Genomic DNA, 14,054 nt, shown 5'->3' on the forward strand with positions numbered 1-14,054 from the left:
GTTGGATTTTCATATTAAAATTAAACCGCTGTCCCACATCTTTTACAGTCTGCTCAAAGATTCCCAGAGGCACTGCTTTATTTTTCACGATTGATTCTTCCTGTGCGTGTGTGTGTGTGTGTGTGTGTTTGCATATCTCTGTTTGCATGACAATGTTTTGATGTTTCCAGTAAATACAATTGTGTTAAAAGCATTGTTTATATCTTCGTTCTGATGCTTTCTGTATACAGTACCAATTGAGTTCACAGTCTAATACACAACTTCTCGCACTCACACATCATGGTTGTAGCTGATGTAATAGTAGTTGTGTGTTGCATTATGTTGTCTTAGTGTGGGAACATGGCCAGAGAGGGCCTGCGGACACTGGTGGTGGCTAAGAAATCGCTGACTGAAGAGCAGTACCAGGACTTTGAGGTATGATATACCAATTCACAAATATGGGTTAATATGTAGTGTTCAAATATAGTTTCATATATATTAGGTAGCTTGACAATTTTACATTTTTTTTAATGTTTTGGTTTAAAGTTGTCATTAAAATGATCTCTAGAGAAATATTTAACCTTCTGTACCCAAACTGATCGTTTTCTTTGCAGCTGTATCAACTTGCTTATTTCATCATATGACCCTAGAACCCAAAAGATAAAATGCAATTTACACTGGGGTTTCTTTAATTTTCCATTGCTTTAAAATAATGGATTTTTTTTTTATTGTGTATATAAAAATAGAATGGTTCTGGATAAAATGTTGACATCCGATTATATGTGTATCTTTTAAAATTGGTTACATATATATATTTCCATTCCATTTGTATGTTGATGGAAGTAATACAGTTATTGGTTAGCATGAAAATTGAGAGATAACAGGTGGAATTAAAGCACAATTTATCAGCCTTAGATTAGATTATCGGATCACTGATTTCTTTCTAATTAATTAATTTCTTAAACTTATGTTACCAGTGACTATTTATTTCAAGACTTATATTTGGATGATTCAGGAAAGAGCATGTAAAACACATAAACATGTCAAATTCATTTGATGTCCCCAGCACTTGGGCCAAAGTTTGCGTGTTGCAATAACGGATGCATTTGGACAAGGCGGCTAGACATCTGTCTGTATATAATAATAACAACTATAACAACCCCATGACTTGAGAAACAAGCTGAAGTAATCAAAACCCAAATCTGGTTTGCCAGTAACAGAGGGGAACCAGTTATAATAAAGAAAAATGATGTAAGATCATGTCAACTTTGCCATGCACCTATTTTATCTAAACTGTTGTACTCTTTTTGTTGGTGGGTTTCTCTGTGATTGGTATGAGGTCCTCCCACTTGTGATTAAATTACTTATTCAAAGGTATTTTTTGGAGTCCATCTGTTAAGTCTAAAGTATACTACTTTTTTTGTACATGTACACAAATGTACGTGTACAGTCGAATGCATGCATAAATGCAAGCGGTTGACACATGCACTCTGGCTCTAGCCCCCTTCTCCTTTCACCAAAGCTAAAGAGCCCTTTCAGTCAGATCTAAATGCCACTAAACCCACCCAGACCAAGATTTCAACTGAGGTGTTTATTTATTATTTGTTACTGAACACTTGCTGTGGAATAAGTACTAAAAGTGTTATGTTATGTTTTTTTTTTTCGTTTTAATGCATTTTTTCATCAAGTTAACACAAGGAAAAATCTATTCACTCTTAAATATAATAATTTTTATACATATAGAAGCAATGTACTTGTACACTACTCTTCAGAAGTCTGTAAAAAACTGTAATGTTTTGAAAGGTTTATTATGTTCTCCAAGGCTGAAAATGTAATGTATTCTTATGATGGCAAGGCAGAATTTTTTGCAGTTATTATTATGCAATATCTTGATTTTATTAATTGAATTTATGATTTGGTGCTCATAAACTCTGTTCTTTTAAACTTTCAACAAAAAAAAAAAAATAAATATATATATATATCTACATATATATCTATATATATATATATAATCAGTTTCAAATAAACACTGTTCTTTTAAACTTTCCTATATATATATATGTATGTATGTATGTGTGTGTGTTTTACTGTCACTTTTGATCAATTTAATGCATCCTTGCTTTTTCTTTCAAAGAAAAAAATCTTGCCAACCCTGATCATATGAACAATACTGTGATTTGTAATCAAAAAAAATTTTACTGAACATTTTCAAGACTGTATGATTAATGGCACTTGGAAAACTCTTTGAACGATAATGTTGATGTTGTAAACAAATCATAGACTTAGAGATTCTTATCAAATTAACCAACAGTTACACCATTTTCGCTACTGAATCAAGGCAACTTTAAAATCCTAATACCTTAGCTCACATTTTATTCATTTTTGTCATTTTCAGAGTCGATATAACCAGGCGAAGTTGAGTCTCCATGATCGTGCTCTGAAGGTGGCGGCAGTGGTGGAGAGTCTGGAGAGAGAGATGGAGCTTCTGTGTCTCACTGGAGTGGAAGATCAGCTGCAGGCCGATGTCCGGCCCACACTAGAGCTCCTCCGCAATGCAGGGATCAAGGTACACATGCAATATGTGGCCAAAAATATGTGTACTCCCAAACACCATGCCAATATTATGCGTATTGAGCATTTAATATTAACTTTTGGGTTCTTCTTCATATTTCAGATCTGGATGTTGACCGGGGACAAGCTGGAGACTGCTACGTGTATCGCCAAAAGTTCCCACTTAGTTTCTAGAAATCAAGACATCCATGTTTTCAAACCGGTAGGATCAGAACCACTGGTTATTTGGATTTTAAAGTGAAGTGGATTTAGTGGGAATGCTTTATGGTGTTTTTGTGGCAGGTGTCCAACAGGGGCGAGGCTCATCTGGAGCTTAATGCCTTCAGGAGGAAACACGACTGTGCGCTGGTCATCTCAGGAGACTCTCTAGAGGTAAGAAAAAAAAAAAACCTTGACAATCTATATATTCAACAAAATCATGTATGATCAGGTTTGATTTTCTCACACTGATTATGTGTTGCCCATCAGGTCTGTCTGCGCTACTACGAGCATGAATTTGTGGAGCTGGCGTGTCAGTGCCCCGCTGTGGTTTGCTGTCGCTGCTCTCCCACACAGAAAGCTCACATCGTTCGATTGTTACAGCAGCATACAGACAACAGAACATGTGCCATAGGTCAGTCCTCTCCACTTCTTTTCTCAGTCTGTTGAGCTTTAAGTCTCATCATCCAGTAGCGGAGACAAAACCCACTTAAACTGAACTCTCTCTAAGCACATGAATCTTTGAGAGCGGTAAAGATGACTGTCTTCTCATGTTTGCCCACTATCATCTTTCTTATCTCTGTGCTCAGGTGATGGAGGAAATGATGTCAGCATGATCCAAGCAGCAGACTGCGGTATCGGTATTGAAGGGAAGGTGAGGTGTTTCTCATTAACGTAGATTCTTTTCCTGTCAAAACAAATTATCAGCAACAGAATGTGTGGGTGTACATTTTTTTTTATTTTTTTTGTGTGGAATTCCCTTTACCATAATTGTTTAAACTCTTGTTAGATTACTACTGTAATGCAGTATGTTCTTATATTCAATATTATTAAATGTAATTTTTTTTGCAGTATTGATAAAATAAAAAAAATTATTTTAAGGTTTAATTTGAATATTGATGTTTATATAATTTTATTAATATTTATATTACATAAAATGTATTACATTTAAAAAATGTGTTACATTGTGTCATCATAAAGGCAAATATTATTTCTTTAATTCTAAAAAAATATATAATTTAACATAATTTCTATATATATATATATATATATATATATATGTATGTGTGTGTGTGTGTGTGTGTGTGTGTGTATATATATATATATATATATATATATGCATGCATATACATTATTACTTTTTTAAGCTGATTTTAGGCATTCTGTTAATATGAACTTGGGGTAAATATGCTTAAATATCATGATGATGTCAACACTTAATGGTAAAAAAAAAAAAAGTTTATTTAGTTGTATTATTATTTTGAGGTAAAATATGATCTGGGAATGTTATTGGCAGTTTTGTGACATTTATCTATGTATAGTTTTTCACAAATAAAACATTTATTAGTATATTTATTATTATTTATTTTTTATTTTGCTTATAATAATATATAAATAATAATATAAATATAACATAAATAATATTTAAGACTCTATAATGTCATCTTACCTATTGTTTCAGGAGGGAAAGCAGGCGTCTCTGGCTGCAGATTTCTCCATAACCCAGTTCAAACACATTGGCAGACTACTGATGGTACACGGCCGCAACAGCTACAAACGCTCGGCAGCTCTGGGCCAGTTTGTCATGCACCGTGGCATGATCATCTCCACCATGCAGGTAACTTACACAGTGTGAAGAGCCACATGTATATTTCCACTTCTGTAGTGATATATGGCCCATTACAGTAGTCATTACAGTAAATCTTTTTTCTCTCAACACAAAGATCAACATATTATGCTGCTGCTGTGCAGCCTCTTGATTTGAATTTGTGTCTTTCCTCTCAGGCTGTGTTTTCCTCTATTTTCTACTTTGCCTCTGTTCCTCTGTACCAAGGTTTCCTCATGGTGGGGTAAGTAAAGGCTGATTCACACAAAACTAGTGAGCTGCCTACTTAAACCGTAATTTTGGACATCTTCGGTGCATTTGAACTTGATGTCACATTTCCTAACATTGTCTATTTGTTTCTAGTTACGCCACCATCTACACCATGTTCCCTGTCTTTTCTCTGGTGTTGGACCAGGATGTGAAGCCTGAGATGGCTCTGCTGTATCCTGAACTCTATAAAGACCTCACCAAGGTAACAACATCGCAGACTTTTTTAATAGTAATGATCCGAACTAACCATCAGCTCGAGTATGATACACTTGATATAAGTTATAGGAATGAAGGCATGAGTTTATGTCTGCTGCATGACAGTGATGCTGACTTTGGTTTTCCCTCCACTAGGGTCGCTCCCTGTCCTTTAAGACCTTCCTGATCTGGGTTTTGATAAGTGTATATCAAGGTAAATGAACAGTGATGTTTTCTATTTTTGTATGACTGTAAACTCACCAAAAACCTTTACTCTCATTAAAGGTTTTTTTTTTCTTTTTTTTTTTTTGGGGGGGGGGGGGGGGGGGGTCATAATCTAGCTGAACTGAATGTAAAAATGTGACTTTATGTAAAAAAAAAAAAAATGTAAAAAAACAGTCACTGTATGTTAAAAAAAAAATGTTTCAAGCCATCGGCATATCGGAAATAGCATGAAAAGGGCCGATAGCGATTTATTAATTAACTGCATGAAGACAACAAGTTGTATTTCTGTTGCATAATCCAACATTTTTCTCTGGGCAAAATAATTAAAAACTTATCAAAAAAAAATAAAATCTGTGTAAAATATACAGATGTCATAGTATACATAAAAAGGAATATATAAAGGCCTATACACAACAATATCTCCAATGTTCGAGAAAAAAAAGCAGACTGCAGAAAGCCATTTTCTTTATTTTGCAAAAGCTTTCATTTTGAATGATGTTTTGCTTCTATCTGTATGACCAACAAGCATTAGTATGACCATAAATTAGCAGTAACTGTTGGGAAAACAATGCAGTAATTGCATCGGTGTCTCACATGCACATTCAACTATTTTTTTTGCTAATTTAACATTATCCGTTTATTTAAATAGTCCGTAGTACAGTCTGTGCCATTCAATGCGACTAAAATGTCAACTAAAATAGCCTAATTGTGTTTTTAATTTTAGCCTACATTATTTCTGGATGTATATAACAAAATGCAATGTACAGCCTACTTAAAAAAAAATTGGCTGTTTCGGAATCGGCCAAAAATGGTTTGTTAAAATCGGTAATGGTATCGGCCAAAAGAAATCCTATCAGTACATCCCTATTAAAATTACAATAATATAGGCTGTGTTGAAAGAATTATATATCAATATGTTGTGATAATTTTTCTCACAGTGTTGCGTCAATACAGGGTTCTTATGTTAATATTTTAAATTATTTATATATATTTAAACATCTTGTTTTTCTTGAGGTAGCTGATGATAACCAGCCTTTCTATAATGACAGACCATGTATTCATTCATTTCTTATGAATAAAAATGCCAATCTATTTGTAGTGCAGAAGCATTCAGTTCTACCCCAATTATTTGTATTATTTGTATTATTATTATTTTTTAGGAAATGTATGCTTCTATTCAGCATGGATGCATTAAACTGATTAAAAATGACATTAGAATAAATAGTACATTAGAATAAATTATATTTTAAAATAGAAAAAAAAAAAAAAAATTACTTTTTAAATTGTAATCATATGTACAATATTGATTTTCCTGTTTTTTTTTTTTTTTATTAAATAATTGCAGTCTTGGTGAACATAAGAGACTTCTTTAACAAATTCAAACAAATTTCAGATTTTTATAATTTAGTCAAGAATTGCATTAGAATTAAAACAATCAGGTTAAAATTTGCTTATCTGATGATTAATGGTAAAGTGTGTTGTTTCTGTAACACTATATTTATCAAATGGAGTGGCAAAAATTATATTTATTTTTAAGCAGCCAGCCAACTTTTTGGTTTTTATAGTAAAATCAGATTTTGTAGTTTTCTCTCTGTATGCTATGCTGGTGTAATACTGCAGAAAATATTTTTTGTAAGAAGGGTTAGATGCATCATTTAGGATTAGGTTGGAACCTCAGGAGGAGTGATGCACGAGTTGCCATTGTGCCTCGGTTGATCCAGAGGGATTGTCTAAAGTAAAAATTTACTGAACAAACATAAGGGAAATGTAAACGTGAAAAAAACCCAATCCAATCTGAGATAACATGACATCTATAAACTAACCATAAACAGACGTTCTCTACAAATAAACTCTGAACGTTTCATCAAAGAAGTAAACATTGAAGCGGAATGTAACTTGTCTCCGGTGAATTCAGTGCAGCTCTTTTCATGAATGTGATTTTCGGACCATCGCCAGCTCTCACGCGCACACGGCTGCCTTATCCGCACTGTAAATCGATCCGCGCAGTGAGCAAGAGAGATCAGTGTCCCCATCTGACAGCTCCTGCTTTTTAATTAAACCTTAATACAGAGAGACAAGAACAACAGGGAAATATGAGCAAAGATTTCATTTAGTCCAGAGAGTAACCCCGAGGAATGTTCGCTGTATGAAGAGAGGCAATTATGTGATCAGTTAGAGGCCATTAGGCTGGATTGCACTGGCGTTTATGATTAAAATGAAAGCAGAGACGGTTACAGTAGGCTGAGGAGCCGAGTGAGCATGGAGCCTCGTGAACAGAGGTCAGAGCTCAACCCGCTCATGTGTGAATGGGGATCAAACTGTGAGAGAAGGTCAAGAAATCACAGAAGAAACTCGTTCTAGATGGACATCAGTAAACCTTATGGATTTGTCAGGTCTTGCAGTCTAAATGACCCTAGCAGATTTTTTTTGTTAATTTCATTATCGTTAGTTCCCATTTAATTTGTTAACTACTAATGCGTTTCATGCACATGTGTTTATACTCATTATAACACTAAACTGACAGCTTTATCTCAGTCCTTGTTGGTTCATCTCAAACATTTCCCCTGTTTGTCCACCAGGGGGCATCCTGATGTACGGGGCCCTGGTGCTGTTCGATCAGGAGTTTGTGCATGTGGTGGCGATCTCCTTCACTGCTCTGATCCTGACCGAGCTGCTGATGGTGGCGCTGACGGTCCGCACCTGGCACTGGCTCATGGTCGTAGCAGAACTTTTCAGTCTTGGCTGCTACCTCGCTTCCCTCGCCTTCCTGAACGAATACTTTGGTAAGAACCAACACAAGGCATTTTTTAAACATTCTTAATTAATTATATATATATATATATTTAATTTATTTAATCACTTATTTATTTATACATTTTTGTAGTATACTTTTTTATATAATTTACCTAATGTTCTACCTACCTATTATTTATTTATTTGTTTGTTTATTTATTCATTCATTTATTTGTTGTTTATTTTTTTTTATGTAAATTTTTAATTGCCTATCTATTCTTGAATTTGACACTTTTTTGGTTTAATTTATATTTTATTCATTTACATTTAAAATAAAAGTAAATAAATATTTATAATAAATGTAAACAAATAAAAAATATATAAATGTTTTATCTATCTATCTATCTATCTATCTATCTATCTATCTATCTATCTTACCTATTGTTTTGTCTAGCCTTAGATCCACTGTTCTTTCTGTCTATCATTCTATGGTTATATTTTTATAATTAATGTGATAATTATTTGATTTTGAACTATCTATCTGTCTGAAACTCTCTACGGACACCTTTTCAATTGAATCACCATTGGCTTGTATACAGGTGTCAAATACAGGTGCACTGAGCATCCATTCAGATGAACTGAAAAATATCACACAGATCTCTTTACAGAGAATGAAACTCAGAAGCACTCAGTCAATGTGTTCAGCAAGTAAAGCTATATCTGTGCTCAACTTATACTTAGCGTCCAACTCAAACACTCGCAGTGGCTAATATTAGACACATATCTGAGTGATTTACTCACAATGTAGAGGGTTGGTCTATTTGTCTGACTGTCTGTATGTCTATATCTGTCTATCTATTATATGCTGAAAATATTTACATGTATATAAATAATATATATATACATAGCATATTTTTCTGAAATATATGCATGTGTGTTTATTTCTGTATACATAATTAATAAACACTGTACACCAAAATTTTTTTTTTTTCCACATTTTATTTGGATGCGATTAATCAGTTGACAGCACTATCTATCCATCTATTTATCTATCTATCTATTGTTCCCTCCCTCTCTCTCTCTCTCTCTCTCTATCTCTCTCTCTATCTCTATCTATATATCTATCACTTTATTGCCCCCCCCCTCTCTCTCTCTATCCTCTCTATCCCTCCAAAATGAAAATATCCTCTGTAACAGGTTCTCTATAGTATCTGGTTTCAGTGTTCAATCCAAACACACTGCTTTAGTTTAGACTGATGTACTGTAACTACTGTAACTTTTAAGCTCTTTCTTCTTCTTTCTCTCCATCTCTGTTTTGTGACTGTGCCTCAGGCATAGGTCGCGTGACCTTAGGAGCTTTCCTGGGTAGGTTTGTTTTCCCCCGTGTTCTCTCTGCTGTTTCACCAACTATCATTTCCTGTCTCCACAAACATGTCCGTTCTCCTCCCTGGGGTTTCAGTCTCATGTGGTGTGGGCCCCTGGATGAGAAAGAGCCATTCAAATGTGCCCTAACCCTGTGATCACTCATTTCCCAGAACATTCCATCGGTGAAGTGCATCCCATCCACTTCATCCGCAGCCTGACAGACTTCTTTTTCATTACGTGTGAAACAGATGCCTTGATGATATAAACACTTTGAGCCTGATGCTCTATTTTCTTCGTCTGTTTTGTTTGTCTTCAGATCTCTCGTTTATCACCACACGGGTGTTCTTGTGGAAGGTGTGCGTCATCACGCTGGTCAGCTGTTTGCCGCTCTACATCATCAAATATCTGAAGCGGAAATTCTCCCCGCCAAGTTATTCCAAACTCTCCTCCTAAACTTTCCATATGGTCACATGGTGTCAAAAGGCATGCTGATGCATTTATAAGCGCACGTGACTGCTACATCAAACACTTTGAAACCCATCGAATCCTTTTTTTTTTTTTTTAAATACTGGATGTACGTTCACCCAAAAATGAACAAGCTATCATTTACTCACCATCATGTTGTTCTAAACATTTCTGGGTTTACAGTCTTTTTTGGGAAACACAAAAGGAGAAGTTAAGCAGGATGTTCCTGCTACTCATCCGAACATCTGCTTTTGTGTTTTATCTTGACGGAAAATCCTGTGTGTTTGGAATGACACGGGGGTGAATAATTAATGACCAAACATTCATTTTTGAGTAAAAACCATCCCAGCTACAAATTCCTAAAAGTGCTTTATGATGCTGTTTATGTGTGCTTCATGAATGCTTGTTCAGTGACATTATGTGATTTTTTTTTTTTTTTTGTATATATATATATATATATATATATATATATATATATATATATATATATATATATATATATATATATATATATATATATATATATATATATATATATATATATATATACACATATGGACTTTGCCATTGTAAACTAATATGAGTGTTTCTGTGCTCATCATGTTTCTGCCTTTAAAGATAGTGGAACAGTTGTAGGACAAAATGGTGAGTAGCATAGAGTAATTGAAGAGGCTAAAGCACAAAAAAAGAGATCAAGATAGAAATAAAGAATGTGTTTAGGCACCCACATTGGAATGATGGGCCCAATCCTGTCACTTTTTACTTCCTGTTAATGTATATGAAGGACAAATCAGCATTACAAGTTTTTTTTATTGAATATATGATAGCTTTTTTATTGGTGGTATGCAATGATGTTAATATCTTCATGATAATGTTTCATTTTTAGTATTATCACACCCATCAGCACTTTCCCTTCTGGCACATTCTGTATTATTAATTTGATTAATGAGCTCTGGGTGGGCGGGGCTTGACAAATACCTGTGGTTGTGATTCTGACTGCATGAGTGTATACTGGAGTTGAATTGGGACAGCTTTAGTTTCCTGTTGTGCTGTGGCTGCTGCTGCTGCCATATGATCCTGCTGCAAAACTGTGTAAATGTAAACCAGAGCACAGCTTGTGTTATTACAGCGGGAACTATTTGTTCTGGGAACAACGGTCCTCTCATCCTGACATTCTAAATGACATTGTATACGACTTTTGACATTTGACAAATCCAACTTGATTGATGCATGGACCTGATTGACTTTTATTACTTATTGCGACACCATCTGGAACAAGACATGAATGTTGTGTTTTTGTTATAAATGAATGACTTTTTTTAAGATCGTAAAACACTGCAAACAAAATATTTAGATGTTCTTGCTGCTTAGAAATACAGTGTCATTTTTGCTCTTCTTAAATCCACCTATGGCACTCGCTCATCAGCAGTTATGTTTTTATAGACAACGTCGCCTCACAATCAGCTATTTATTTTGGAGTTTTACCATTTTTTTTTTTTTGAGGACATTCACAGGAGATACTGAACTAGTTTTGTCCATTGATGACTGTGCTGACGGTGTGAGGTTGGCTCAGTAATGTGAGAGATCATCTTGCCTTATCTTTATAGACCAAGTCAGCTGGAATGAGGAATGAGTTTTATCATTCACTTTATTTTCTATGTAGTGTGTGAGTGTGTGTTTACTATACTGAATGAGACGATGCCAAGCACACGTGTGCCGTACGCTGTTCCTTTCTGGTGGATTTCCTTTCTGCTTTAAAGATGTTGAGTTGTACTGTACTCAGGAAAACCACTAACTGATTTATTTCTTCTACTGTATATAAACCGTTAATTAACCCTGTGACAGGCCTAACAACAATCACTTATTTATTATTTGTTTGAGTATTTAGTTTTTGTTTCTCCGGCATTTTTCTATAGACTAATACATGAATGAAAAATGTGATGTTTTTGTGGTGTTGTTACTGCCACGGCAGTCGCGGCTTCTGTTAGCGTAACGTCATCAGCACGGTGGTTTCAGTAGTATAATTTAACATTTTAATGATATTGATGTCTGATTAAAGAGCAATATGTTTCCAAATGGTCTGGTGGGTGCTTCCTTTAAGAGGTCTGAATGTTTTTAGTGGTTTGCTAATATGTAATACATTTGGTGCCATTTATGGGTGTTAAACCAATAAAGGTACAAATACAGTTTTGTTTTTTTAAGAAATTTGATCAAATAAAACTAGCTACCTGTGTGAAATGTATTGGTTTAAGTGTTAATTTGATTTTATTTGATTTTATTAAGCTGAACAATTCAACTCTTTTTCTAAAGATACTGTAAGAATGGTTAGTTTTTTTTTTTCTTTTTCTTAAATTTTTAGGAAAGGTTATCATCAACTAAACCAATATTTGATTCCAATCTTGCAAGCCTGTATAAAGTCACGTATGATTGGTAAATTAATTTGTTACTTGATTATTTTGTTAATGTATTTATTCATGCATTTGTAATCGTATAATTTAATTGCAAGAAAATGAATGCTGGATACATATGGTTGTAAAAAAAATATATATATATATAAAATAAAGCTTCATATATAATTTGTAACGGGCAAGTAAAAAGTGAGTACAAAATATGTGCTTAAAAACTGACCCCTTTGTTGAAAATAACAAGAATTGCTTACTATTATAAAGTTTCAGGCCCCTTTTTTTTACGCTTATCATGGAAAGTGCAATTTCATGTGGAAATGATATGGGAAGCTATGACAAATATCCATGGGAGGGCGCAGTTTGAGTGAGTATACGCTTGGGTCTCTGAAATCTTAACGGTTCAGGGCTTCACAATTAATTGTATGCCTCGTTTCCAACCACTAGAGGGCGGCATTTATACAATATTTAGTATCATAGAAGCCAAAGGTCGGGCCCAAATGGAAACTACATCTGCTGGAAAGTTTGCAGTTCAACATTAGGCTTTCAGACTTGTGACCCTTATTGAAGCAATACATATCTTTATTAATTTAACATATTTTTACCTTGAATTTTTATGTATATATTACCAGTCAAAAGTATTTATTTCCTTTTTTTATTTCTTGAAAACAGCTTTGTAAACAAATGCAAATCTCCTCTGTATGATTTGAAGGTTTATGTTTATGATAGTGTAGGTAAAGCGTCCAGCAAATGTGAACATTTCAGACAAGTTTATATATTATTGTAATACAAAAAAATGTTTCATGTAATTTGCTCTTGTGATTGTAATTTATATATATATATATATATATATATATATATATATATATATATATATATATATTCAGCAGTCGTTACTCCAGTCTTCAGTGTCACATGATCCTTCAGAAATCATTCTAATATGCTACTGTGCCGCTCAAGAAACATTTCTTATTATTATAAATGTTGAAAATGGTTGTGCTGTTTAATATGTTTGTGCAAGCATATTACATTTATGTAAAGTTAAAAAGAACAGTTTTTAAAAAATATAAATCTTTTGTAACAGCATAAAGTTTGATTAATTGCGTTTTTGCAAAATAAGTTTTTTTTTTATTCTCTCTCTCTCTCTCTCTCTCTCTCTCTCTCTCTCTCTCTCTCACGCTCCCTCTCCCTCTCAAAGAAAGTACTGACCCCCAAACTTTTGAACTGTAGTGTGGGTGTTATATACACATTATTTAATTAGTTTTATTTCATTGTTTGATGATTTTTGCTATTATTTTACAATGTATAAGAACAAGCAGTTGCATCCCAACCTTTGACTGGTAGTTTATATTGTACTTACTGAGATAATCAGCCTTAAGGCACAGACAATGTGTTATCAAGCCCTCCCCGCAAACTCACCCACACATGCTCTACAGAGCAGGAAACGCGTGGTTTACAGCGCCCCTGCGCTAGATGTGATGGTCCACTGGCACTAACATGTCAGGAAGCTTTCTCTTTTATCTTACCTATCTTTCTCTCTTCCTCCCTTGCCCTTCTCTCTATATCTCAATCTACCTTTCCTCACTTGAACATCAAAACTAAGTTTTGCTGTACCAGCTTTAGCTTAAAATGACTCGCATCCGCTGCACGTGCCAGTATGGAGTCTCCACCCTTTGATGTGTTTGTGCGCTGGACATTTCCGCAGAGGTGGTGGGGCAGTTGTGTTGTTTTATCAGCCACATGTGGGGCACAACACGCGTCACACTGTTTTGCTACAGTCTCATGTGTATCTTTTTTTCCAAAGCATTGTGTTTCCTGTAGGTGGACATTCAGGATACGCCTTTGGCTAAGCATTTTCTTACATCGAAGAAAACCTTCAGCTGTGGTTGTCGGCTATTATTTCTACAGTGTAAAATCCAAAGTCTATCTATCAATATATCCTTTACTTTTTGTATTTTAATTGTTTTTTTTTTTCAATCTTAAAAATTAGGGGTTTGTGTGATTTTTTTTTATTTTATTTTATTTTATTTATTATTTTTTATTTT

The 14,054-nt window shown here is 34.3% G+C and overlaps 1 protein-coding gene across 3 annotated transcripts in view; it reads left to right on the forward strand.

Annotated features, from left to right (window-relative positions):
- Positions 1-9,682, forward strand: part of atp9b (ATPase phospholipid transporting 9B) — a 39,036-nt gene extending 29,354 nt beyond the window's left edge. For 2 of the 3 annotated variants that reach the window (XM_026289988.1, XM_026289990.1), the window contains exons 18-30: positions 331-414; positions 2,375-2,545; positions 2,654-2,752; positions 2,833-2,922; positions 3,019-3,163; positions 3,339-3,403; positions 4,211-4,366; positions 4,534-4,598; positions 4,718-4,826; positions 4,976-5,033; positions 7,624-7,827; positions 9,110-9,142; positions 9,459-9,682. In XM_026289988.1, the coding sequence (XP_026145773.1) occupies positions 331-414; positions 2,375-2,545; positions 2,654-2,752; positions 2,833-2,922; positions 3,019-3,163; positions 3,339-3,403; positions 4,211-4,366; positions 4,534-4,598; positions 4,718-4,826; positions 4,976-5,033; positions 7,624-7,827; positions 9,110-9,142; positions 9,459-9,595 (1,416 nt within the window). In that variant the 3' untranslated portion in view covers positions 9,596-9,682. The remainder of the gene's footprint in view (positions 1-330; positions 415-2,374; positions 2,546-2,653; positions 2,753-2,832; positions 2,923-3,018; positions 3,164-3,338; positions 3,404-4,210; positions 4,367-4,533; positions 4,599-4,717; positions 4,827-4,975; positions 5,034-7,623; positions 7,828-9,109; positions 9,143-9,458) is intronic. The other variant, XM_026289989.1, reaches the window with a different exon arrangement.
- Positions 9,683-14,054: the final 4,372 nt, after the last annotated feature.

Source organism: Carassius auratus, chromosome 19, assembly GCF_003368295.1.
Source record: "Carassius auratus strain Wakin chromosome 19, ASM336829v1, whole genome shotgun sequence".
NCBI lineage: Eukaryota > Metazoa > Chordata > Actinopteri > Cypriniformes > Cyprinidae > Carassius > Carassius auratus.